This window comes from Coregonus lavaretus (assembly GCF_964263955.1).
Source record: "Coregonus lavaretus genome assembly, chromosome: 18".
NCBI lineage: Eukaryota > Metazoa > Chordata > Actinopteri > Salmoniformes > Salmonidae > Coregonus > Coregonus lavaretus.
In genome coordinates, this window is record NC_140005.1 from 42,099,820 (window position 1) to 42,126,648 (window position 26,829).

At 47.1% G+C, this 26,829-nt stretch overlaps 1 protein-coding gene across 1 annotated transcript; it reads left to right on the forward strand.

Moving 5' to 3' along the window:
• Window positions 1-4,777: 4,777 nt before the first annotated feature.
• Window positions 4,778-26,829, forward strand: dio2 (iodothyronine deiodinase 2). The gene is made up of 2 exons (XM_084182436.1): window positions 4,778-5,441; window positions 24,564-26,829. Exons 1-2 carry the CDS (start codon window positions 5,220-5,222, stop codon window positions 25,134-25,136), a joined length of 795 nt encoding a protein of 264 aa, XP_084038562.1. The 5' UTR covers window positions 4,778-5,219; the 3' UTR covers window positions 25,137-26,829.

The window sequence follows — 26,829 nt, forward strand, 5'->3', positions numbered from 1 at the left end:
CTCGGGCACGCCACCCAAGCGCCGCCCCTGTGCCTTCTTCTCTAAGAAGCTCAGCCCGGCGGAGCAGAACTATGACGTTGGTGATCGGGAGCTGTTGGCTGTTGTCAGAGCCCACACAGCGTGGAGGCACTGGCTCGAGGGGGCCAAACACCCTTTCCTCGTCTGGACTGACCACCGTAACCTGGAGTACAGCTGGGCAGCGAGGAGGCTGAACCCTCGCCAGGCCAGGTGGGCCTTGTTCTTCACCCGGTTTGATTTCATGCTGTCCTATATACCAGGCACTAAGAACATGAAGGCAGACGCACTGTCATGGCTGTACGACACAGAGGAGAGGCCCCCTATACTCCCCCTCCTCTGGTCACCCAGGCATCGGCCGTACAGTGCGCTGCCTTACTGGGAAGTACTGGTGGCCTACCTTGGCTAAGGATGTGAGGCTGCATGTCTCCTCCTGCTCGGTTTGCGCCCAGAGTAAGGCACCTAGGCACCCTCCAGCGGGTAAGTTACATCCCTTACCAGTTCCACAATGGCCATGGTCCCACTTATCGATTGATTTTCGAACTGATCTTCCCCTCTCTCAGGGTAACACCACCATCCTGATCGTTGTGGACCGCTTTTCTAAAGCCTACCGCCTCATTCCTCTGCCCGTTCTCCCCACGGCTCTGCAAACTGCGGAAGCCCTTTTTACTCACGTCTTCCGGAACTACGGGATGCCAGAGGACATAGTGTCTGACCGGGGTCCCCAGTTTACATCTAGGGTCTGGAAGGCGTTCATGGAACATCTGGGGGTCTCGGTCAGTCTGATCTCTGGGTTTCACCCCAAATCTAATGGGCAGGTGGAACGGGTGAATCAGGATGTGGGTAGGTTTCTGTGGTCATACTGCCAGGACCGGCCGGGGGAGTGGTCGGTGTTCTTGCCATGGGCCGAATATGCCCAGAACTCTCTCCGCCAATCCTCCACTAACATGTCACCATTTCAATGTGTTTTAGGGTATCAGCTGGTCCTGGCACCGTGGCATCAGAGCCAGACCGAAGTTCTTGCGGTGGGTGACTGGTTTCAGCACGCGGAGGAGACGTGGAACGTCCACCTCCAGTGCGCAATGCATTGCCAGAAGTCCAACGCTGACTGCCACTGCAGTGAGGCCTCGGTCTTTGTACCGGGTGATCGGGTCTGGCTCTCGACCCTCCACATGCCCCTCCACCTGCCCTGCCTGAAGCTGGGCCCGCTGTTTGTGGGGCCGCTCAAAGTCCTGAGGAGTGTGAACGAGGTAACGTATAGGTTGCTGCTCCCTCCTGATTACCATATTAACCCCTCGTTTCACGTGTCTCTCCTTAGGCCGGTGGTGGCAGGTGCGGGCGGGGGGCCTTCAGTCGGGCGGGCGGGGGGGGGGGCTTCAGTACCTTGTGGAGAGGGGTACGGTCCTAAGGAGCGGTGCTGGGTCCCGGTGAAGGATGTCCTCGATCCCTCCCTGTTGCGGGACTTCCACCATCGCCATCCGGATTGCCCTAACCTGCATCCTCCTGGCGGTCCACGGGGCCGGTGTCGGTGCGCTGCTGGAGCTGCGTGTCAAGGGGGGGGGGGGGGGGGGTACTGTCATGACTCCCTCCGAAGCTGCCTCATCTCCTTGTTTGGGCAGGCTTCGGCGTTCGTCGTCACCGGCCATGTAGCCACTGTTGCTCCTCTTTTCCTCATTCCATTAGTTTTGTCTTGTTTTTCACACACACCTGGTACATATCCCCTCATCAGTCTCTGTATAATTCTTCCCTCTGCTCCCCCATGTCTTTGTGTATTATTGTTCCATGTGGAGGTGTTGCTAGCTCGTGTTGAGCATTATGTTAATTTTATCGCTGGTATATTCACCTGTGTTTTTTATTTTTCCAGTACACATTTAAGTCGCACTGTATTTGGTTTACATATTGCTGCGGACAGCTGTATTGGCCAAATAAACTCTATTATTTGATTCACACCTCCTGCGGCTGGCTCCGTCCTACTCACCTTGTTACAGGCAGATACGCGGCTCTTCCTCTCTGCTACAGTTCAAAAACCCTAGTTGCCTAACTCGCTAAAGAAACCTAAGATTTAGAAGCGAAGCAAATAGCCTAAACATTGATAAAACAATTAAAATACACAGACAGCCCCCAACTTCACCTTTAACAGATTCATTAGGATTATTTAGCATTCATGCATTCATTCAATGTTTTATTGTAATACATGATGACTTGTGTTTAATAAAAGGCACTGTATAAATGTCTAGCAGCTGGCTATTGCCTTACCTATATGTTATAAAAGTCAATCTAATGGCTTGTTAGGCTATATTCCAAGTAGACTAGAGTCTAAATGTTCCCCCGAATCACCCCATCCCTAATTAGCCTACTATTTCATACAATATACAGAAAACATATTAGGCCTAACTGGCATTAGTAGGCTACATGATCTGTGTTAGTGTGCGTGAGTGTCTCTGTTTTCTTCCTACTTCGACTGCACCACTGTCCTCTGCAGCACTCGGACCAGCAGAACCAGAATTCTTAGCAAATACATCGGTTAATTTAGCAGCGTCGGCTTTATGAGACCTTTTTTGGGTCTCTAACTTTTTAGGCACCACCTTTCGTTTTTATGATCCTGTTCTGACTAAGTGACTGACAGAGTCAGAGCGGGTTGCACTCTCTTTGATGATGCGCGTTTGACTTTGAATGTGAATTTACGACACCTCAGCTCAGCCAATCAGAAAACCGGGCTGGCCCATCTTGGTAAGGGGGCCAGCCTTTGCCCACTGGTCAGCCAAATGCTCAACAGATAAAATGTGCAAAATTATTATTTTTTTAAACAGGCTCATGGGCTGCCAGCCGTGTACAAAAAGTAAAAAAATATATTCAATTTCGACAAGCGCACCCCAATAAAAGATGGTCCGGCCCTTCTGGTATTTGCCAGAATTGCCAGACGGCCAATTGTCCCATGCATCACCTTCCCTGAAACTCCCACTGTTTATTTGATACGTAATAACTGTGACGCCTACAGGCACAGTGATGTCCGGATCTTGTGTTCTACAGTCCCCAACCCCCTAACCCTAACTTCTAACCTAACTTGTTCCGAAGCCACTCCTGCGTTGTCTTGGCTGTGTGCTTAGGGTCGTTGTCCTATTGGAAGGTAAACCTTAACCCCAGTCTGAGGTCCTGAGCGCTCTAGAGAAGGTTTTCATCAAGGATCTCTCTGTACTTTACTCCATTCATCTTTCCCTCGATCGTGACTAGTCTCCCAGTCCATACCGCTGAAAAACATCACCACAGCATGATGGTGCCACCACCATACTTCACCGTAGGGATGGTGCCAGGTTTCCTCCAGACGTGACGCTTGGCTTTCAGGCTAAAGAGTTCAATCTTGGTTTCATCAGACCAGAGAATCTTGTTTCTCATGGTCTTAGAGTCTTTAGGTGCCTTTTGGCAAACTCCAAGTGGGCTGTCATGTGCCTTTTACTGAGGAGTGGCTTCTGACTGGCCACTCTACCATAAAGGCCTGATTGGTAGAGTGCTGCAGAGATGATTGTCCTTCTGGAAGGTTCTCCCATTTCCACAGAGAAACTCTGGAGCTCTGTCAGAGTGACCATCGGGTTCTTGGTCACCTCTCTAGGAAGAGTCTTGGTGGTTCCAAACTTCTTCCATTTAAGAATGATGGAGGCCACTGTGTTCTTGGGGACCTTCAATGCAGCAGACATTTTTTGGTAACCTTCCCCAGATCTCGTCGACACAATCCTTTCTCGGAGCTCTATGGACAAATCCTACGACCTCATGGCTTGGATTTTGCTCTGACGTGCACTGTCAACTGTGGGACCTTATATAGACAGATGTGTGCCTTTCCAAATCATGTCCAATCAATTGAATTTACCACAGGTGGACTCCAATCAAGTTGAAGAAATATCTCAAGGATGATCAATGGAAACAGGATGCACCTGAGCTGAATTTCGAGTCTCATAGCAAAGGGTCTAAATACTTATGTAAATAAGGTTTTTCTGTTTTAGTTTTAATACTTTTGCAAACATTCTAAAAACCTGTTTTTGCTTTGTCATTATGAGGTATTGTGTGTAGATTGATGAGGATTTTTATTTATTTAATCCATTTTAGAATAAGGTTATAATGTAACAAAATGTGGAGAAAGTCAAGGGGTCTGAATACTTTCCGAAGGCACTGTGCATTCTACGATATGATGTTGAAATGTTGAAGCTTCTTATGATAGCCTACTTCAAAACCAAATGGTACGTAGTCACAAAAGTAGATGGGGTGTATTTTTAACAAAAAATGAATGGAGCGAATTTGGAGCCCTGAGAGATTTTTAGGGGAGGGGGGGAAAGGATGTTGAGCGCCAGAGCAGTGTGCAAAGACCACTCTGTAAACAATGAGTGGGATTTCCAACAGCTCAACTCCACTCACATACAGATATGGTCTGAGTAGGGATGGGGAAAACTGAAAATTAGCTGTTATTGGCAGAGAGGTTTGGAACTCTCTTTCTTATTGGTCTATTTTACTGCATGGTGATGTCACCATGGAAGGCCAAAACTTAATGTTCAAGTTTGGGATGGAAAGTAATCACATCTAAAGGAGACTATTTTCTGTATGATTGTTTTGGAAAAATATAAAGTTCCTTGTAGGGTTGGCCACCCGTCTCCGTTTCCATGCATTATATTACCCCGAAGTGCTGTCCCCGACGCACGCACCAGTGGGAGAGCCCTCCGCGTGACGTCATGATCATGATCAAGATAAGCCTGGAGCTATATCACGGAGGCGAATGGTTTACGCTATAAAAAAGACTGTTACAGCCGAGAGGGATTCTTGTCGGAGCACAGAAGCAATTGCAAAGGGCGAAGAAATAGTCGTGATAGAACCGTTGGCACCAGCAGAGCCCAGCGCTCAACCCTTAGATATGCTCCTTGAGCCCTCTCCTGTCTCTCTTTATCTCTGTGTGTCAATTAATTTGTGCGCTCCAAGTCAAGTCAGATCGCACTCCATTGAAATGCGAGCATCAGAATAAAGACAGCGCACCTTCGATAGAGTGGACAGAGACACTGTGTGTGACAGTGTCAGACAGCGAGCAGGGGACAGAAGAGGAGCACCAGCCTGCGCAGGATGTGTTTGGAAAGCAGCTAAAACCGAGACAAATCATCGGGGACAGAGCTGCGCTGCTGCCCGCCTCTGGAGTCGCCTATAGTCTGGGGACAGAAACCTAAAATAAAATGGGCGCTGGCAGCGTGGACCTACTGGTCACTCTCCAGATCCTGCCCGGTTTCTTCTCCAACTGTTTGTTCCTTGCGCTCTACGACTCGGTGGTTCTGGTGAAGCGCCTAGTGTCCTTACTGAGCTGCTCGGGCGGCGGCGGGGGAGAGTGGCAGCGCATGCTGACCTCCGCAGGGCTCCGGTCCATATGGAACAGCTTCCTGCTGGATGCATATAAACAGGTAATGAACCATGTTGTATTGTCATACATATAAACTCACTGCAGGCTACGCTGTAGTTAGAGTTTGTGGTTATACTGTGAGTTGTAGGAACTTGTATTGTGGTATTGTATGCGCAACTCACCCACAGGTCTTGGGCATTGTGCCGGCAAAATAGTGTACTCTAAAAGAGTCAGAATGGCATCATGCATAAAAGTTGGTCAAAACCGCTTGAGCACACAACCTGGTCTCAGAGAATTTCGCATTATTCTTTATGTAATTGGGTCAAACTCTTTTTAGTATGAAATGTTACGTTTCATATTGGTATGCATTAATTTTTGGATGTCCATCACCCATTTCCTATGATATGTTACGAATTACAATTCGTATTATATGTTACGAATTTGCAAAACGTACAATATTGTAATGACCTGGCTAGATCATAAATGATCAAATGTCCAGACAGAGGTTTGAGTTTACGAATTCCCGGTTTATTAACCAAACTCAACACAGGCTACAGTTTGGCCGTAGCCCACACCAAATAAATCAAGGATAACCGTAAAAAACAACGGTGACCATCTCTTGTTAAGACCAGACGTAAGAGAGAGAACAATGGCTAAGCATGGTCTTAAATTTGCGATGCTTCCACCCCCCCCCCCCCCCCCACCCCGCCGCGGCTCCACCAACCACCAGGATGCCCGGAACCAGAACATTCCAGGCATTCCCGTGGTTGGCAGACAGCAGGTTGACTGGCATGTTGGACCCAGCGAACACTAGGTACTGGTAAGTACAACACAACCAACGAACAGCATAACACATAATACACAGCTGTCTGTGCGGGTCGTTACACAGCCCCCCCACCACAAAGTCCCTCGTCCCAGAGGGAACAAACAAAGTCTCTGAAGCGACCCGGAGGTCTCCTTTGCCTGCGTGGCTGTGATGGTCGCAGAGTGTCCAGATGTGGAACAGGGGGCTCAGTCTGTGGCAGGGGGCTGCCCCTCTGGTGCCCAGGGGATGAAGGCAGGGACATGGGGGACAAGGATGACGGAACATGGAATACAGTCCCTGGCTCCGGGGAACCACGCAGTGACACAAGGAGGGAGTCTGGGTGAGTGGGCTGTCTTGAGCCTTGTCTGCGGCACCTGGGGGTTGGTGCTTGGGGAATGTCATTGCCAGAGAGGGGAATTGTGGGGGTCCCTGGGGTTTGGGGAGAAGAGGCCCCTCTGTAGGGGGCTAACCTGTCCTGGTGCAGTGCCACCTTTCTCCCCCTGGGAGAAATCTTCACCCAGTACACAACCTCCCCTACTCTCCAGGACGCTGCAGGGCCCCACCTAGTGGCTGTCCAACTTGGGGCATCTGCCTTTCTTTCTCAGGGGGCTGTAGACCCAGACCAGCTCCCCAGCCACAAAGTGCCTTCCCCGGGTGTGCATGTCATAGTTTCTCTTCTGCCTCACCCCTGCATTCACCAGCTGCTCTCTGGCGAAGGTGTGGGTTGTCTCCGGGCATACTCTGGCCCCGGGGGAACAGGAGGGCTATCCAGGGGCCAACCAAACGCCATCTCTGCAGGGGTGTGGATCTCTTGAGGAGGGCAGGTGCAGGGGTGCGGATCGCTTGAGGAGGGCAGGCGTGCAGGAGGTGGAATCTTGGACAGCGGAGCGGCATGCCATGAGGACCATGGGCAGGTGCTTGTCCCAGTCACGCTGGTGTTCAGAGAATATGGCCAGCTGCTGTCCAAGCATTTTGTTGAAGCGCTCCACAAGGCCATCACTTTGAGGGTGGAGAGGAGTAGTGCGGGTCTTGTGCACACCCAGCCTCTCACAGATGGTGGCGAACACACATGACTCAAAGTTTCTGCCTTGGTTGCTGTGGATGGACTCCGCAGCTCCAAACCTGCTGAACATCCCTGCTGTCAGGGCGCCAACAATGGTTTCTGCCTCCTGGTCAGGCAGAGCAAAGGCCTTGGGCCATATTGTGAAATAGTCCATGGCCGTGATTACCCAGCGGTTTCCACTGTCCACTCCCACCCTCTCTGTGTGAGCCCCAACTGGGACTGTTGGAGCTGAGCATGAGAACGGCCTGGAGGGCCCTTTCTCGCTGTGCAGTTGTCACAGCGGCGGCAAAAGCCCTCCACACCCCTCTTGTGCTGCCCCCAGTTAAAGCCCTGACGGAGGCGGCAGAGGGCTTTTGTGACCCCAAAGTGTCCAGTCCCCAACCCCCCATGAGTGCTTTGGCGCACAGCCTCCCACAGTGCTTTTGGGACCACCACCTGCCACCTCTCCTCTCCCGTAGCTGGCTCTTTCCATGCCCGCTGTAGCACGCCATCTGCCAGCCGCAGTCTCTCAAACTTTGACCACAACCCTTTGGGCGCGAGTGAGAGCGCTGCCACCTCTTCCTACGGTGGCCTCAGCTGTGCCTCTACCCACTGGATCACTGGCTGTAGGTCTGTTTCCCACACCTGCTGCTGCCCCCATTCAGCCATTCTGCAGCTCACAGCAGACAGGCCCGCTCGCCCAACACACTGTGGCACAGACCCCCTCCTCCGCACACAGCTCTCTCTCACGGCCCTCTCGCCGCTTACAGTGGCGGCACCCGTCTGCAGTACATGGCCGACGGGACATGGTATCGGCGTTGGAGGGGCGTGCCCCTGCCCTGTGCACCACTGTGAAGTCGTACGGCTGAAGCTCCTCCAACCAGCGTGCAACCTGCCCCTCTGGCTCTTTGAAAGACATGAGCCACTGGAGAGCAGAGTGGTCAGTCCTTATAGTAAAAGGCAGGCCACCCAGGTAGTACTTGAAGTGTTTGATGGAAGCCACAACAGCGAGGAGCTCCCGCCGGGTGACACAGTAGCGGCGCTCATGTTTGTTGAATGTTTTACTGAAGTGCGCCACCACTCTCTTCCCCTCTGGCCCCACCTGGGCCAGAACCCCACCCATGCCCACATTGTCAGCGTCTGTGTCCAGGATAAAGGGCAAGTTGAGGTCAGGGGGGCCTCAATCAGTGCACGTTTGAGGGTGTAGAAGGACTCCTCGCACTCCACTGTCCAAGTAAAGGCCTTGTTCTTTGGCAGCAGGCGGTTCAGGGGAGCAGCGACGTTTGGGAAGCCCCGTACAAACCTCCTGTATTTCGAGGCCAGGCCCAGGAACCTCTTCAGCTGATGCTGGTCAGTGGGGGTGGGCCAGTCTCGGACAGCCCCACTTTGTCCTCCATGGTGCTGATGCCTTCCTCCACCTCTTGGTGGCCCAAGAAGGACATCTCTCTCCTCATGAAGTGGCACTTCTCAGAGTGGAGCTTCAGGCCTGCGGCAGACACCCTCTCCAGCACACGCCGTAGCGCCCCCAGGGCTGACTGGAAGGAGCTGCCATGGGCTAGGATGTCGTCGAGGTATACCAGACACTCCAGTCGGGGGATGCCATCCAGCACCCTGTCCATCAAACGCTCAAAAGTAGCTGGAGTGTTGCACAGGCCGAAGCACAGGACCTTGAACTGCCAATGTCCTCTGTTAGTGGAGAACACAGTTTTGGCTCTGGCCTCTGGGGAGAGGGGCACCTGCCAGTAGCCACTGCGGAGGTCTAGTGAGGAGAACCAGGAGGACCCCTAACCAGGTCCAGCGACTCATCAATGAGTGGTATGGGGTATGAGTCCTTCCTGGTTACCTCATTCAGCCGCCTGTAGTCCGCACAGAACCTCAGCTTGCCCCCCTTCTTAGGAACCATGATGACTGGTGCCGCCCAGGGGCTCTCTGAGGGCTCGATGAAGTCTGCCTGCTGCATCTCCAAAACAGCCTTGTCTGCCGCCTCCTGGTGTGCCAGCGGGATACGGCGGGGACGCATCTTGATGGGCCGAGCATCACCTGTGTCGATCTCATGTTGCACCAGATGAGTCTGACCCACCTCTTCCTCACTCAGCGCAAAGCTGTCTCTGAATTCAAACAGCAACTGCCACAACCGTTCCTGCTGCTAGGGGTCAAGACCAACACAGTTCCTCTTCCATATCTCCCTCACTGCAGACAGTGTCCTCTCCTCTCCCATCTGGGCTAGCTGGGCTGGGGGCGGGGGGCGTGGCCAGGGCTCATGGAGGGATGTGTCATGGAGGTAGCTGGGGGAATGTAACACACAACCTTAGGTGACAGAGGGGCTCGGGTAAAGTCACACACAGATGTGGGGGAGGGGGGGAAGATATAAGTCTCTGCTGCTTTAACTGTTGGAGTAAGGGGGTTGTTGGGTTGTGTGAATGTGACATTAGGGGGGGCCATGGTGACTGCCGGCCCTCCCTGGAAGCTCAGTGTGCACCCATTTAGGTCTAACTGTCAGCCTGTGCTCCTAAGAAAGTCTAACCCCAGAATACAAGGGTCCTGCACAACCACCACCCACACAGGATGATGCACAGTCCTGCCCCCTACTGTCAGAGTCATTATTCCCTTCCCTTTTATGGGTGCCAGCTCACCTGTAACTGTGCAGAGCTGCACAGTTGTGGGCTCAAACTGAGTCCAACCTGGCACAACATTCGGCCTCACCAGGGTTACTGTGGACCGAGTGTCCACCAGGGCAGAGCAGGGCACCCCCTCCACTGTGACAGGGACATGACAAAAGTCCCCAACACAGGGCCGGCCCACCACAACAACAGGCTCCATCTGCTTGCACTCGTCTGCTTCTGGGGGACGTGGAGCCTCGCTCCCCTGTCCGTGCCGGTGAGCTCCTCCTGGCGATTGTGGTGGTTGGGAAAGAGAGCCAGGGGTCCGCACTGCCCGGTCTATGCGGACCGAGCCATTTCCCTGAGCTCTGGGGGACATGGGGCAATTCCGGCGCAGATGGCCTGGCTGACCACACCCCCAGCAGACCATGGGACCAGGGCGAGTGTTGCGTGCCACCTGTAGTGACACAGCACGAATACGTTCAGTCATTTTAGCCACCCATGCAGGTTGGGCCGCTCTGCCCCACAGCCCACACAGTGGGTGTGTCTCCCTGCACCCCCACAGAAGCCCCAGCTGAAGCCCCAGCCCATACGAGCTCCCTCTCCAAAGCCATCTCCAAGGCTATCTGCAATGACTCAGGATGAGCCAGCTGGGTCTGTATGCGCAGTTCCGTAGAGAGAGCGCCTGTATGAACTTGTCCCGTGCTAGCTCGCTCTGCATGGAGGGGGGCATGTGAGCCCACCGAGAAAGGCTCTTAATGTCATTAGCTAGCACCCGTAGTGGCTCTCCAGGCTGCCTGTGTCTATTACTCAGTTCGGAGCGCAGCAGCACGGGCTGTACACACTGTCCAAAGCGCCTCCTCAGTGCTCCAACTAAAGCCCCATTATTGCATCTGTCCTCGGAGCTAATCAATATCAAACAGGACAGAGCATCATCCATGAGGCACAAAGCCAACTGCAGTGCCCTATCTTCATTCGACCACCCCCCAGAATGAGCTGACTGTTCAAATTGAGCATGAAAAGCTTCCCAATCCGTCTTACTGGAGTACTTCGCGGTCTTAACAGATACGGATGCAATCGGGGACTGGGCGCCACCATGTTTGTTTACATCTTGAGCCGCAGCCTCCTCGTCACGCAGCGTCGACGTCACCCCTTCGGTCCGCCCCCCAGAATCTTCGCGAAGCACAGTCGCAGAAGCACCCATTCCGCCTCAGCCGCCATCATTCTAGTGGTCACCCTCAAGCGGCCTCTGTGCGCCGATGCCCTGGCGATCTCCTCGGCCAGATCCTCCGACATCCATGCACACGTACCTCCTTGGCCATAATCGTCCCCTACCTCCACCTTCACTTTCGGATTCCCTCTAAGCATTTTCAACCCCCGTTCTCCACGTAACGTTAGCTAGCCACGGTAGTCAGCTAGCTAGGTGGCTAACTTTTATCCACGTTTTAACTTCTGACACAAATGTAATGACCTGGCTAGATCATAAATAAACAAATGTCCAGACAGAGGATTGAGTTGACGAATTCCCAGTTTATTAACCAAACTCAACACAGGCTACTGTCTGGCCGTAGCCCACGCCAAATAAATCAACGATAACCGTATAAAACAACCGTGACCATCTCTTGTTAAGACCAGAGGTAAGAGAGAGAACAACGTCTAAGCATGGTCTTAAGCTTGCGATGCTCCAGCCCCCTGCCAAACCCTCACCCCAGCCGATCCACCAACCATCAGGATGCCCGGCACCAGAACATTCCAGGCATTCCCGTGGTTGGCAGATAACAGGTTGACTGGCATGTCGGACCCCGCAAACACTGGGTACAAGTACGTACAACACAACCAACGAACAGCATTACACATAACACAGAGCTGTCTGTGCAGGTCGCTACAATATGTTACGAATGTGCAAAATGTACAATATGTTACAAACATATGATATGCTACGAATTCTAGCTAGCTGGCTAGGTGGCTAATGTTAGCTAGGCTAGGGGTTAGGGTTAGGGGTAAGGGTTAAGGTTAGGGTCAAGTTTAGGAGTTAGGTTAAAGGGTGCGAGGAAGCGTTATCTAACATGCTAAGTAGTTGCAAAGTAGCTAAAAAGTAGTAAGTAGTTGAAAAGTTGCTAATTGGCTAAAGTATTAAAGTTGTCTGTGATGAGATTCAAACTCGCAACCTTTGGGTTGCTAGACTTTCGCATTAAACGCCCACCCCTCCATCCCGACCAACCAACCAACCAACCAACCAACCTACTTACGTTTTTGTCTTAAGTAACCATCTGTCTTATGTAACCATACCAAACATAACATATCATACAAATTTCAGTGTCCCAGATTTATATGTACTATGTTACGTTTAGTCTATGAGACCAGGCTGCAGCACAAAACGATCTAGCTAGGCATGCTTCTCTGTAACTCTTGCCATTTCAAAAGCAGTGTATAGTTCATTTTGAAAGGACAAGTATACTATTTCTGCATTACTGAATTCTTATCTTGCCATCTGAGACCATGTCCATGGGTCCCCTTGTTTAAATCAGCATGTTGAACTTTGATATCAAATCAAATGTAGGTTATCTGATCTAAAAAGGGATGAACTTTGGCCCCCAGACAGTCAAAACCCTGAGGGCCATTCACCCTCAGTTACTTGGAAATTCAGAGGTCTGGCATCTCCTAAATGTTACATTTTAACTCCCAAACCAAACAGACGCCGGTGTGTCAGTCCCAACCAGACACTAGGCATCAGGCAGGTAGCCAGGTACACGTGAGCTTTTACACAGATTATCTGACACATAGGCATTTTGATAGCCAGGTAAATGTACAGTATGGATTTGCACGTTTTACATGCATGAAACACGTGCATCAAGCTAGTTACTAAAGAATGTGGTCGTCTAGTTTTGGGTAATTTGGTAGAGGATTCCCCCACCTCTCCCCTCTGCTCCCTTGTTGATAGTCTGATCCTCTGATGTATTATTGTCACGTTCCTCCTCTCTTTCTCTTACTCCTCTCTCCTTTCTTCCTGCCTCTCTCTCTCACTCCTTCTTTTTCCCTTTCTCATGCCCTCTCTCTTCCCCTCTCCCTGCATCTCTGTCGTTCAGTCCCTGGCTCTCTCTTACTCTGACATCACTCTCTCTCCTCTATCTGTTTCCACCTCTCTTTCTCCTCTCCTTCTCTCTCTCCCCTTCTTCCCTCTCTCTCCTGTCCCATGCTGTGTCTGCATCTTCTACTCCTACTAAACAATAAATTGTTCTACCTTTTCCTGAACTCTCATGAGTCATGCCTAATCAGTGTTTTAGATCTGTCACGGGGAGGCAAGTTTGCAGTGTTCTAGTGGGGATTGAGATGGGGAGGCATCATGGGGAGGCAAGCACTTCTGTCCAGCACTCTCCATCCCGCTTTGATTATTGACTCTTGGCTTGGTTAATGTACACACACACACACACACACACACACACACACACACACACACACACACACACACACACACAAACACACACTAGTAAAGCACGGGTTGACTCATAACCCGCAGTCCCCGCAGATATACGGGTGGGTTTTCCCTCTCTCATGCCCTCTCTCTTCCCATCACCCTACCTCTCTGTCGTTCAGTCCCTGGCTCTCTCTTACTCTGGCATCACTCTCTCTCCTCTATCTGTTTCCACCTCTCTTTCTCCTCTCCTTCTCTCTCTCCCCTTCTTCCCTCGCTCTCCTGTCCCATGCTGTGTCTACGTCTTCTACTCCTACTAAACAATAAATTGTTCTACCTTTTCCTGAACTCTCATGTGTCATGCCTAATCAGTGTCAGGCCTGTTACAGAGTATTACAATGTTAGTGTCAAAAGGCTCTTACCACAACAACACTCACACTCATTTCAACTCTTAGGCTGCTGACTAAGTGGATGAAACGGACTTGGGGAAGTCTATCATGTGCACTGGTCAATTCAATACACCTAATCACTTACTGATGTAAAATACCTAAAACGGACGTTGCCTCCAAAATGAAGATTTACAGTGTTCTAGATCTGTCATGGGGAGTGTTTGCTGTGTTCTAGTGGGGATTGAGATGGGGAGGCATCATGGGGAGGCAAGCAATTCTGTTCAGCACTCTCCATCTCACTTTGATGAATGACTCTTGGCTTGGTTAATGTACACACGCACACACACACACTAGTGATGCGCGGGTTAACTCATAATCCGCAGTCCCTGTGGATATGCGGGTGGGTTTAGGGTCATGACATATTGTGTGGCTGAATGGCGGGGGGGGGCGACTTACAGTTAGTGAGTGCATACATTTTCATACTGGCCCCCCGTGGGAAACTAACCCACAACCCTGGCGTTGCAAGCGCCATGCTCTACCAACTGAGCTACAGGGGACTACATGTTATTCAATAATTTCATCCAAACTGCTCGCACGCGTCAACAATAGTCTGCGTAGCCAGGCGCTAAAATAGAACTTGGTTCTATTTTAGACACTTAAAGCACTGCAAGTCCCGCCACTCTCCCATCTCCTCATTGGTTTTTAGGAGCAAATAGGTTTCCCCTTTTATCTGTTGATTAATTGTCAGAGTAAAGAACACATGATTTTGTGTGACTTAAAATGGGTCAAAATTCTACAAAGATCCAGCAAAAAAAAAAGGACCTTGTACATTTCAGGTAAAATAACAACCCAGTGTTTATATCCCAGGACAAATAATAGCTAGCAACAGCAAGCCAGCTAGCTAGCATGAATGTTTTAAATATGTTTTGACCTGTCCCCAACTTAATATCCACTACCGGTCAAATGTTTTAGAACACCTACTCATTCAAGGGTTTTTCTTAATTTTTTACTATTTTCTACATTGTAAAATAATAGTGAAGACATCAAAACTATGAAATAACACATATGGAATCATGTAGTAACCAAAAAAGTGTTAAACAAATCAAAACATATTTTATATTTGAGATTCTTCAAATAGCCACCCTTTGCTTTGATGACAGCTTTGCACACTCTTGGCATTCTCTCAACCAGCTTCATGAGGTAGTCACCTGGAATGCATTTCAATTAACAGGTGTGCCTTGTTAAAAGTTAATTGAGCCAATCAGTTGTGTTGTGACAAGGTAGGGGGGTATACAGAAGATAGCCCTATTTGGTAAATGACCATGTCCACGTTATGGCAAGAACAGCTCAAAGAGGAACGACAGTCCATCAAATCAAATCAAATGAAATTGTATTTGTCACATACACGTGTTTAGCAGATGTCATAGCGGGTGTAGCTGAATGCTTGTGCCTCTAGCTCCGACAGTGCAGTAATATCTAACAATTTCACAACATATACCCAATACACAACAAAAAAGTAAGGAATGGGATTTAAGAATATATACATATATGGACAAGCAATGACAGAACGGCATGGACTAAGATACAGAAGAATATTATAGAATAGAATGCAGTATATACATATGAGATGAGTAGTGCAAGATATGTAAACATTATTAAAGTGACTAGTGTTCCATTTCTTAAAGTGGCCAGTGATTTCAATAAGCAGCAGCAGCCTCTAATGTGCTAGTGATGGCTATTTAACAGTCTGATGGCCTTGAGATAGAAGTTGCTTTTCATTCTCTCGGTCCCAGCTTTGATGCACCTGTACTGACCTCGCCTTCTGGATGATAGCGGGGTGAACAGGCAGTGGCTCATGTGGTTCATGTCCTTGATTATCTTTTTGGCCTTCCTGTGACATCGGGTGCTGTATGGGTCTTGGAGGGCGGGTAGTTTGCCCCCGGTAATGCGTTCGGCAGACCGCACCACCCTCTGGAGAGCCCTGCGGTTGTGGGCGGTGCAGTTGCCATGCCAGGCGGTGATACAGCCCGACAGGATGCTCTCAATTGTGCATCTGCAAAGGTTTGTGAGGGTTTTAGGTGATAAGCCTCCTGAGGTTGAAGAGGCTCTGTTGCGCCTTCTTCACCACACTGTCTGTGTGGGTGGACCGTTTCAGTTTGTCGGTGATGTGTACGCCAAGGAACTTGAAGCTTTCCACCTTCTCCACTGCGGTCCCGTCTATGTGGATAGGGGGGTGCACCCTCTGCTGTTTCCTGAAGTCCATGATCATCTCCTTTGTTTTGTTGATGTTGAGTGAGAGGTTATTTTCCTGGCACCACACTCCCTGAGCCCTCACCTCCTCCCTGTAGGCGGTCTCGTCATTGTTGGTAATCAAGCCTACTACTGTTGTGTCGTCTGCAAACTTGATGATTGAGTTGGAGGCATGCTTGGCCACGCAGTCATGGGTGAACCGGGAGTACAGGAGGAGGCTGAGCACGCATCCTTGTGGGGCCCCAGTGTTGAGGATCAGCAAAGTGGAGATGTTGTTTCCTACATTCACCACCTGGGGGGCGGCCCGTCAGGAAGTCCAGGACCCAGTTGCACAGGGCGGGGTTCAGACCCAGGGCCTCGAGCTTAATGATGAGCTTGGAGGGTACTATGGTGTTGAATGCTGAGCTATAGTCAATGAACAGAATTCTTCCTCTTGTCCAGATGGGATAGGGCAGTGTGCAGTGTGATGGCAATTGCATCGTCTGTGGATCTATTGGGGCGCTAAGCAAATTGAAGTGGGTCTAGGGTGACAGGTAAGGTAGAGGTGATATGATCTTTGACTAGTCTCTCAAATCACTTCATGATGACAGAGGTGAGTGCTACAGGGCGATAGTTGTTTAGTTCAGTTACCTTTGCTTTCTTGGGTACAGGAACAATGGTGGCCCTCTTGAAGCATGTGGGAACAGCAGACTGGGAAAGGGAGATATTGAATATGTCCATGAACACACCAGCCAGCTGGTCTGCGCATGCTCTGAGGACGCGGCTAGGGATGCCGTCTGGGCCGGCAGCCTTGCGGAGGTTAACATGCTTAAATATCTTAATCACGTCGGCCATGGAGAAGGAGAGGCCACAGTCCTTGGTAGTGGTCCTCGTCAGTGGCACTGTGTTATCCTCAAAGCGGGCGAAGAAGGTGTTTAGCTTGTCTGGAAGCGAGACGTCGGTGTCGGCTACGTGGTTGGTTTTCTTTTTGTAGTCCGTGATTGTCTGTAGACCCTGCCACATACGTCTCGTGTCTGAGCCGTTGAATTGCGACTCCACTTTGTCTCTATACTGATGTTTTGCCAGTTTAATTGCCTTGCAGAGTGAGTAGCTACACTGTTTGTATTCTGCCATATTCCCAGTCACCTTGCCATGATTTATTTCTTTCAGCATCTTGACAGAATGCAAATGCAAAGTTAGATACCGTCTGTAAAGGTGCTATTTTTATCAGCATCATAAAAGCTGATTGTATTTCATCCACATAAAATATGCATCGAAGCCGAACTGAAATCTTACAAGGAACATGATTTTCACAGCTTTAACAAACGGTCAAATTGATGTCATTTGAAAATGTTGCACAGAAAGTCTTTCCTGTTTTTTGTTGTTGAGTTATTGCATTTTCTCCCCGGTCCCTAAACGTCTTTGCTCTGTGAAAGAAGCAGAGATCACAGAGAAAACTTTACCGATGTCAACTAGATTGAAGCATTAATTCTATCGATTTATGACATTCTGGTGAGCAAGAGTTTATTTAGTCTTCAAGCGCAACATATAATGACAGAAGAGAAGCTGCATGTGTCTAATTATAAACAAGTTGACTAACACATAGCCTACCAAATTGTCGGAATATAAGCACAAACATATCTAAATCAGTCCCCCAAAAAATCCTGCAACGTCTGTCAAAAAATTGTTCCGCAATCTCTGACTGTAGCCTACAGCGCATTTTCCATATTATTGGGTTAGGTTCGGGTTAGGGTCAGGGTCAGGTTAGGGTCAAATTTTCACTTTGTCACATATACAGTGCCCTCAGAAATTATTCACACCCTTTGACTTTTTCCATATTTTGTTGTGTTACAGCCTGGATTTATAATGGGTTAAATTGAGATTTTGTGTCACTGGCCTAAACACAAAACCCAATAATGTCAAAGTGGAATTGTGATTTTATAAATGTTTACAAAAAAAGCTGAAATGTCTTGGGTCAATAAGTATTCAACCCCTTTGTTATGGCAAACCTAAATAAGTTCAGGAGTAAAAATGTGCTTAACATCAGTCAAGCAGTGAATTTCAAACACAGATTAACAGAGTGAAAAGAAGGAAGCCTGTACAGAATACACATTTTCCAAAACATGAAAATAGCCCATATTAATATATGTAGCCTTAGAAATAAGGTTCATGAAATCAATAACTTGCTAACATCAGATACAATTCATGTATTAGCCATTTCTGAGACTCACTTAGATAATTCATTTGATGATACAGCAGTAGCAATACAAGAATATAAAATCTATAGAAGTGACAGAAATGCTTATGGGGAAGGTGTTGCTGTATATACAGAGCCATATCCCTGTAATGCTTAGAGAAGATCTTATGTCAAGTGTTATTGAAGTGTTGTGGTTGCAGTTTCACTTGCCACATCTACAGCCTTTTCTATTGGTGTGTTGCTATAGGCCACTAAGTGTGAACAGTCAGTATTTAAATAATTTGTGTGAAATGCTTGATAGTGTACAGTGAGGGAAAAAAGTATTTGATCCCCTGCTGATTTTGTACATTAGCCCACTGACAAAGAAATGATCAGTCTATAATTTTAATAGTAGGTTTATTTGAATAGTGAGAGACAGAATAACAACAAAAAAATCCAGAAAAACACGTCAAAAATGTTATAAATTGATTTGCATTTTAATGAGGGAAATAAGTATTTGACCCCCTCTCAATCAGAAAGATTTCTGGCTCCCAGGTGTCTTTTATACAGGTAACGAGCTGAGATTAGGAGCACACTCTTAAAGGGAGTGCTCCTAATCTCAGCTTGTTACCTGTATAAAAGACACCTGTCCACAGAAGCAATCAATCAATCAGATTCCAAACTCTCCACCATGGCCAAGACCAAAGAGCTCTCCAAGGATGTCAGGGACAAGATTGTAGACCTACACAAGGCTGGAATGGGCTACAATACCATCGGCAAGCAGCTTGGTGAGAAGGTGACAGCAGTTGGTGCGATTATTCGCAAATGGAAGAAACACAAAATAACTGTCAATCTCCCTCGGCCTGGGGCTCCATTCAAGATCTCACCTCGTGGAGTTGCAATGATCATGAGAACGGTGAGGAATCAGCCCAGAACTACACAGGAGGATCTTGTCAATGATCTCAAGGCAGCTGGGACCATAGTCACCAAGAAAACAATTGGTAACACACTACGCCGTGAAGGACTGAAATCTTGCAGCGCCCGCAAGGTCCCCCTGCTCAAGAAAGCACATATACAGGGCCGTCTGAAGTTTGCCAATGAACATCTGAATGATTCAGAGGAGAACTGGATGAAAGTGTTGTGGTCAGATGAGACCAAAATGGAGCTCTTTGGCATCAACTCAACTCGCCGTGTTTGGAGGAGGAGGAATGCTGCCTATGACCCCAAGAACACCATCCCCACCGTCAAACATGGAGGTGAAAACATTATGCTTTGGGGGTGTTTTTCTGCTAAGGGGACAGGACAACTTCACCGCATCAAAGGGACGATGGACGGGGCCATGTACCGTCGAATCTTGGGTGAGAACCTCCTTCCCTCAGCCAGGGCATTGAAAATGGGTCGTGGATGGGTATTCCAGCATGACAATGACCCAAAACACACGGCCAAGGCAACAAAAGAGTGGCTCAAGAAGAAGCACATAAAGGTCCTGGAGTGGCCTAGCCAGTCTCTAGACCTTAATCCCATAGAAAATCTTAATGACTTGGAGAAGCTCTGCAAAGAGGAGTGGGACAAAATCCCTCCTGAGACGTGTGCAAACCTGGTGGCCAACTACAAGAAATGCCTGACCTCTGTGATTGCCAACAAGGGTTTTGCCACCAAGTACTAAGTCATGTTTTGCAGAGGGGTCAAATACTTATTTCCCTCATTAAAATGCAAATCAATGTATAATATTTTTGACATGCATTTTTCTGGATTTTGTTGTTGTTATTCTGTCTCTCACTGTTCAAATAAACCTATCATTAAGATTATAGACTGATCATGTCTTTTTCAGTGGGCAAACGTACAAAATCAGCAGGGGATCAAATGTTTTTTCACTCACTGTATGTGATGTAAACAGAGAGATCTACTTTCTTGGGGACCTGAATATTGACTGGTTTTCGTCAAGCTGTCCGCTCAAGAGGAAGCTTCTTACTGTAACCAGTGCCTGTAATCTGGTTCAGGTTATTAATCAACCTATCAGGGTGTTTACAAACACTACAGGAACAAGATCATCCACATGTATCTATCACATTTTTACTAATACTGTAGAACTTTGTTCTAAAGCTGTATCCGTACACATTGGATGCAGTGATCACAATATAGTGGCTATATCCAGGAAAGCCAAAGTTCCAACAGCTGGGCCTTAAATAGTGTATAAGAGATCATACAAAAGATTTTGCTGTGACTCATATGTGGATGATGTAACAAATATTTGTTGGTCTGATGTGATTAATAAGGAGCAACCAGATGCTGCACTTGATGAATTTATGAAATTGCTTCTTCCAATTATTGATAAACATGCACCTGTTAGGAAACTGACTGTCAGAACTAAGGCTCCATGGATTGATTTTTTAAAACTGTATGGTTGAAAGAGATGGGGCAAAAGGAGTGTCTAATAAGTCTGGCTGCACATCTGACTGTTTGACTTACTGCAAATTGAGAAATGATGTGACTAAACTCAACAAAAAGAAGAAGAAACTGTATTATGAAGCCAAGATCAATGATATAAAGAAAAACTTTGGAGTACTTTAAATGAAATTATGGGTAGAAAGACAAATTCAACTCCATCTTTCATTGAATCAGACGGCTTATTCATCACAAAACCATTTGATGTTGCCAATTATTTTAATGATTACTTCATTGGCAAAGTGGGCAAACCTAAGCAGGAAATGCCAACATTGAACAGTGAGCCATCATATTCATGCATAAAAAAACAAATAATGAAAGAAAAGCATTACAAGTTTGAATTTTGTAAAGTTAGTGTGGGAGAGGTGGAAAAATTATTGTTATTATCAATAATGACAAACCTCCTTGCTTAGATGGAAAGCTACTGAGGATGGTAGCTGACTCTATAGCCACACCTATCTGTCATATCTTTAATCTGAGCCTAGAGGAAAGTCTTTGTCCTCAGGCCTGGAGGGAAGCCAAAGTAATTCCGCTACCCAAGAATGGTAAAGCGACCTTTACTGGTTCTAACAGTAGACCTATAAGCTTGCTGCCAGCTCTTAGCAAACTGTTGGAAAAAAATGGTGTTTGACCAAATACAATGCTATTTCTCTGTAAACAAATTAACAACAGACTTTCAACATGCTTATAGGGAAGGGCACTCAACATGTACTGCACTGACACAAATGACTGATGATTGGTTGAAAGAAATTGATAATAAGAAGATTGTGGGAGCTGTACTTTTAGATTTCAGTGCAGCCTTTGATATTATTGACCATAACCTGTTGTTGAAAAAACGTATGTGTTATGGCTTTTCAACCTCTGCCATATTGTGGATTCAGAGCTATCTATCTAATAGAACTCAAATAGTTTTCTTTAATGGAAGCTTCTCTAATGTCAAACATGTAAAGTGTGGTGTACCACAGGGCAGCTCTCTAGACCCTCTACTCTTTTCTATTTTTACCAATGGCCTGCCACTGGCATTAAACAAAACATGTGTGTCCATGTATGCTGATGATTCAACCATATACGCATCAGCAACCACAGCTAATGAAGTCACCGAAACCCTTAACAAAGAGTTGCAGTCTGTTTTGGAATGGGTGGCCACTAATAAACCTGAACATCTCTAAAACTAAGAGCATTGTATTTGGTACAAATCATTCCCTAAGTTCTAGACCTCAGCTGAATCTGGTAATGAATGGTGTGACTGTTGATCAAGTTGAGGAGACTAAATTACTTGGCGTTACCTTAGATTGTAAACTATCATGGTCAAAACATATAGATTCAATGGTTGTAAAGATGGGGAGAGGTCTGTCCGTAATAAAGAGATGCTCTGCTTTTTTGACACCACACTCCAAAAAGCAAGTTCTGCATGCTCTAGTTTTGTCTAATCTTGATTATTGTCCAGTCGTGTGGTCCAGTGCTGCAAGGAAAGACCAAGTTAAGCTGCAGCTGGCCCAAAACAGAGTCATCTTACCAAGATGACATTGAAGGTTCCTGATTAACTTAATTATAGTTTTGACTTAAATCGGCTTTAGAATCTATGGCAAGACTTAAAAATGGCGGTCTAGCAACGATCAACAACCAAGAGCTTGAAGAATAAGAATAATATGCAAATATTGTACAATCCAGGTGTGCTCTTAGAGAGTTACCCAGAAAGACTGAGCTGTAATCGCTGCCAAAGGTGATTCTAGGGGATTGAATACTTATGTAATCAAGATATATTTGTGTTTTATTTTTCATATTCTTTCTTTTACAAATGTTAGAATTTTTATCTCCACTTTGACATTACAGAGTATTTTGTGTAGATCGTTGACAAAAATGTACAATGAAATCAATTTTAATCCCACCTTGTAACACAACAAAATGTGGAAAAAGTCTAGGGGTGTGAATACTTTCTGAAAGCACTGTAGGCCTAGTCAGGCGGTTGCGGGCGGGTGCGGGTGAACACTTGAAAAATAAAAGGAGAGCCTCACACTCTAGGAGCTCAGATGCAATAATTTAATGGGTGCGGGTGAACAAACAGCTGACCCACGCACCACTAACACACACACACACATTCACTCATTCTTGAGGCTTGACCTGATTGACAGCTTTGTGCACTTGTTATTCTCAGTGAGGTCAATGTGCAAGTTTCCATTAAGTCCTGTCGAGCACTTGACACCTCACAACATGTCAAGCATTATTTAGTGTTTTGTGTGTGTGTGTGTGCGTGGTTGTGGGCATGTGCGTACGTGTGTGTACGAGTGTGTATGTATGAATGTACAGTATACAGTTGAAGTCGGAAGTTTACCTACACTTATGTTGGAGTCATTAAAACTCGTTTTTCAACCACTCCACAAATTTCTTGTTAACAAACTATAGTTTTGGCAAGTCGGTTAGGACATCTACTTTGTGCATGACACAAGTAATTTTTCCAACAATTGTTTACAGACAGATTATTTCACATATAATTCACTGTATCACAATTCCAGTGGGTCAGAGGTTTACATACACTAAGTTGACTGTGCCTTTAAACAGCTTGGAAAATTCCAGAAAATGATGTCATGGCTTTAGAAGCTTCTGATAGGCTAATTGACATAATTTGAGTCAATTGGAGTTGTGGATGTATTTCAAGGCCTACCTTCAAACACAGTGCCTCTTTGCTTGATATCATGGGAAAACCAAAAGAAATCAGCCAAGACCTCAGAAAAAAAATTGTAGACCTCCACAAGTCTGGTTCATCCTTGGGAGCTATTTCCAAACGCCTGAAGGTACCACGTTCATCTGTACAAACAATAGTACACAAGTATAAACACCATGGGACCACGCAGCCGTCATACCGCTCAGGAAGGAGGTGCGTTCTGTCTCCTAGAGATGAACGTACTTTGGTGCAAAAAGTGCAAATCAATCCCAGAACAACAGCAAAGGACCTTGTGAAGATGCTGGAGGAAACAGGTACAAAAGTATCTATATCCACAGTAAAACGAGTCCTATATCGACATAACCTGAAAGGCTGCTCAGCAAGGATGAAGGCACTGCTCCAAAACCGCCATAAAAAAGCCAGTCTACGGTTTGCAACTGCACATTAGGAAAAAGATCGTACTTTTTGGAGAAATGTCCTCTGGTTTGATGAAACAAAAATAGAACTGTTTGGCCATAATGACCATCGTTATCTTTGGAGGAAAAATGGGGACGCTTGCAAGCCGAAGAACACCATCCCAACCGTGAAGCACGGGGGTGGCAGCAGCATGCTGTGGGGATGCCTTGCTGCAGGAGGGACTGGTGCACTTCACAAAATAGATTGCATCATGAGGAAGGAAAATTATGTGGATATATTGAAGCAACATCTCAAGACATCAGTCAGGAAGTTAAAGCTTGGTCGCAAATGGGTCTTCCAAATGGACAATGACCCCAAACATACTTCCAAAGTTGTGCCAAAATGGCTTAAGGACAACAAAGTCAATGTATTGGAGTGGCCATCACAAAGCCCTGACCTCAATCCTATAGAACATTTGTTGGCAGACTGAAAAAGCATGTGCGAGCAATGAGGCCTACAAACCTGACTCCGTTACACCAGCTCTGTCAGGAGGAATGGGCCAAAATTCACCTAACTTATTGTGGGAAGCTTGTGGAAGGCTACCAGAAACGTTTGACCCAAGTTAAAGAATTTAAAGGCAATGCTACCAAATACTAATTGAGTGTATGTAAACTTCTGACCCACTGGGAATGTGATGAAAGAAATAACATTTGAAATAAATAATTCTCTCTACTATTATTCTGACATTTCACATTCTTAAAATAAGGTGGTGATCCTAACTGACCTAAGACAGGGAATTTTTACTAGGATTAAATGTCAGGCGTTGTGAAAAACTGAGTTTAAATGTATTTGGCTAAGGTGTATGTAAACTTCTGACTTCAACTGTATATTATTGTGCCTGGTCTTGATTGACTGTCAAAACCAAACTTCTCTTTTCTTTTAGAAAGACTGTTAATCTCAATACAAACAGTTGATAACCAACCTCTCTTTCTCTCTTCCTCCCTCCTCTCCTTCCTCTCCCATGCAGGTTAAACTGGGCAGTGAAGCACCCAACTCCAAAGTGGTCAAGGTTCCTGGTAGCTTCCGGCGGCGGAGCAGCTTGACCACCACCACAGGCCCTCATCCCGGGGACGAGTGCCGCTTGCTGGACTTTGAGTCGTCGGACCGCCCTCTGGTGGTAAACTTCGGCTCGGCCACCTGACCCCCCTTCATCAGCCACCTGCCCGCCTTCCGGCGGCTGGTGGAGGAGTTCTCAGACGTGGCCGACTTTTTGCTGGTCTACATCGACGAGGCGCACCCCTCGGACGGCTGGGTGGCGCCCGCCATGGGCCCGCGCTCCTTCGAGGTCAGGAAACACCAGTCACTCGAGGAGAGGGTGGTGGCGGCCAAGAAGCTGATTGAGTCCTTCAGCCTGCCATCTCAGTGCCAGCTGGTGGCCGACTGTATGGACAACAATGCTAATGTGGCCTACGGCGTGTCCAATGAGAGGGTGTGCATCGTGCAGAGGAGGAAGATCGCCTACCTAGGAGGGAAGGGACCCTTTTTCTACAACCTGAAGGATGTGAGGCAGTATCTGGAACAGAGCTCGGGCAAGAGATAGTGCCAGACAGAGAGGAAGAGATGCCTCTAGTTCTATGAACAACTGAACGGCTGAAAAAGAGAAAGAGAGAACATTTATTTTTGTATAAAAGGAGAATAAAAGGGAGGTGAGGTGCTTTCAAAACTGGACAGGCAACGCTCAGAACAGAACATGTCACAGGTTCTAAGGTTCCGAAGTTCCAAATCTCATGAACTTCCTTTCTGGAAGGAGACCAACTTTCCACTAGAACACAACAGAACAGAACCAATAGACTTAAGAGCATGGACTGATGCTCTGCTACCTATGTTAGTAGGTTGACTAAAAGAAGAGACTGAAAAGGTTAACCGCTGACACGCTTTATCAATACCTTCATCCCCATTTGCTAATCTTGAATAAGTTCTCTAGTTACAGTCCACATTAGCTTCTAACCTGGCAACTTTCAAAAATGAAAACCAAATTACTGAACAGAGTAGAAAGCACAAGTACCCAACTATATATAAATATATAAAATATTATATTAATTTATTTATGTGGTTTTTAATGCTGATGTTTGTTTTTACACCATGGTAATATTTTGTATGCCGATGCACTTGTAAAGTTTTTTATTTAAGAAGACAGTGTGTCATACTCCCCTTCTGTCTGTATGAGGGGGTGTTACAACACTATTCATAACCACATTAGAGTAGACTGCTTAGAACCATCTAGACTCAGACACTTCCTAGTACATCCTACATGTTACAACACCACCTAGAAAACAGAGGTTAGCGCTGTATCGATCTCCTCCATATTGTCGTTTTAACCTGACAGACGATGCGAGAGGTAGAGAAGGAGAGAGGGAGGAAAGTGAGCCGGAGAGCAAAGCACAGTATCAAGAGCATGTTAGCCAGAAACAGAGGCAGAATGTGTACTGTAGTTAGCACCAAGGCTACGTAGCTAGCTAGCTGTAATCCCAGGGCTACTTGCTGTTGGTGATGGTTTGTGTTAGCGATGTTGGTTAGCGATGAGGCAGGGGTGTACAGAGATGTAATGGGTTGAGGGAGATGGCCATGTCTCCAAGACCTGAGGTGAGTTTCCTGAAAGCTTTATGGCTAACGTGGTACTTAATTTCTCTTGACAACCCAGACATACGCCACGTGTAGAACATCAAACATTAAATGTACAATTGGTGCTCTCATGGTTGAGTTGTCAAGATAAACAAAGTGCCTCATTCACCATGAAGCTTTTGGGACACTGAGCTCTAAGGTGCGTGGCAGGAGTTGAGACGCTACGGACAGGTGGTGTCTAGATGGCTTAAGAAGGTATTTCAGAAGGGGTGTGTGTCAGTTGTATGGTGTGATGTGACTGAAGAGGTTTTTAGTTGTCCATGGGACAGACAGGCAGACAGACAGACATTTGGTTTGGGTCAAGACGGGGCTGGTGTGAGAATGAAAACCACTGACTAAAGGGTTACTGACTCTGTTTGTGGTCGGATGACAGACCTCACCTCCCTGACGTAGACTCAAACCAACACGTCTTTTAACAACATCAAACCATCCAACATTCGCAAACAATTTCTAGGAGAGGTCCATAAACTGATGTGTCCCCCCCCCCCCCCCCGTCTTCATCCATATGATGCTATCTCAATCCTGTGTAGTGCTGCTTTTCTAAAAATACAGGAGAGTAGAGGAGGGACAGAAAGTAAAATAAAGTTGTTGCCGCTGACTGTTATTTGCTA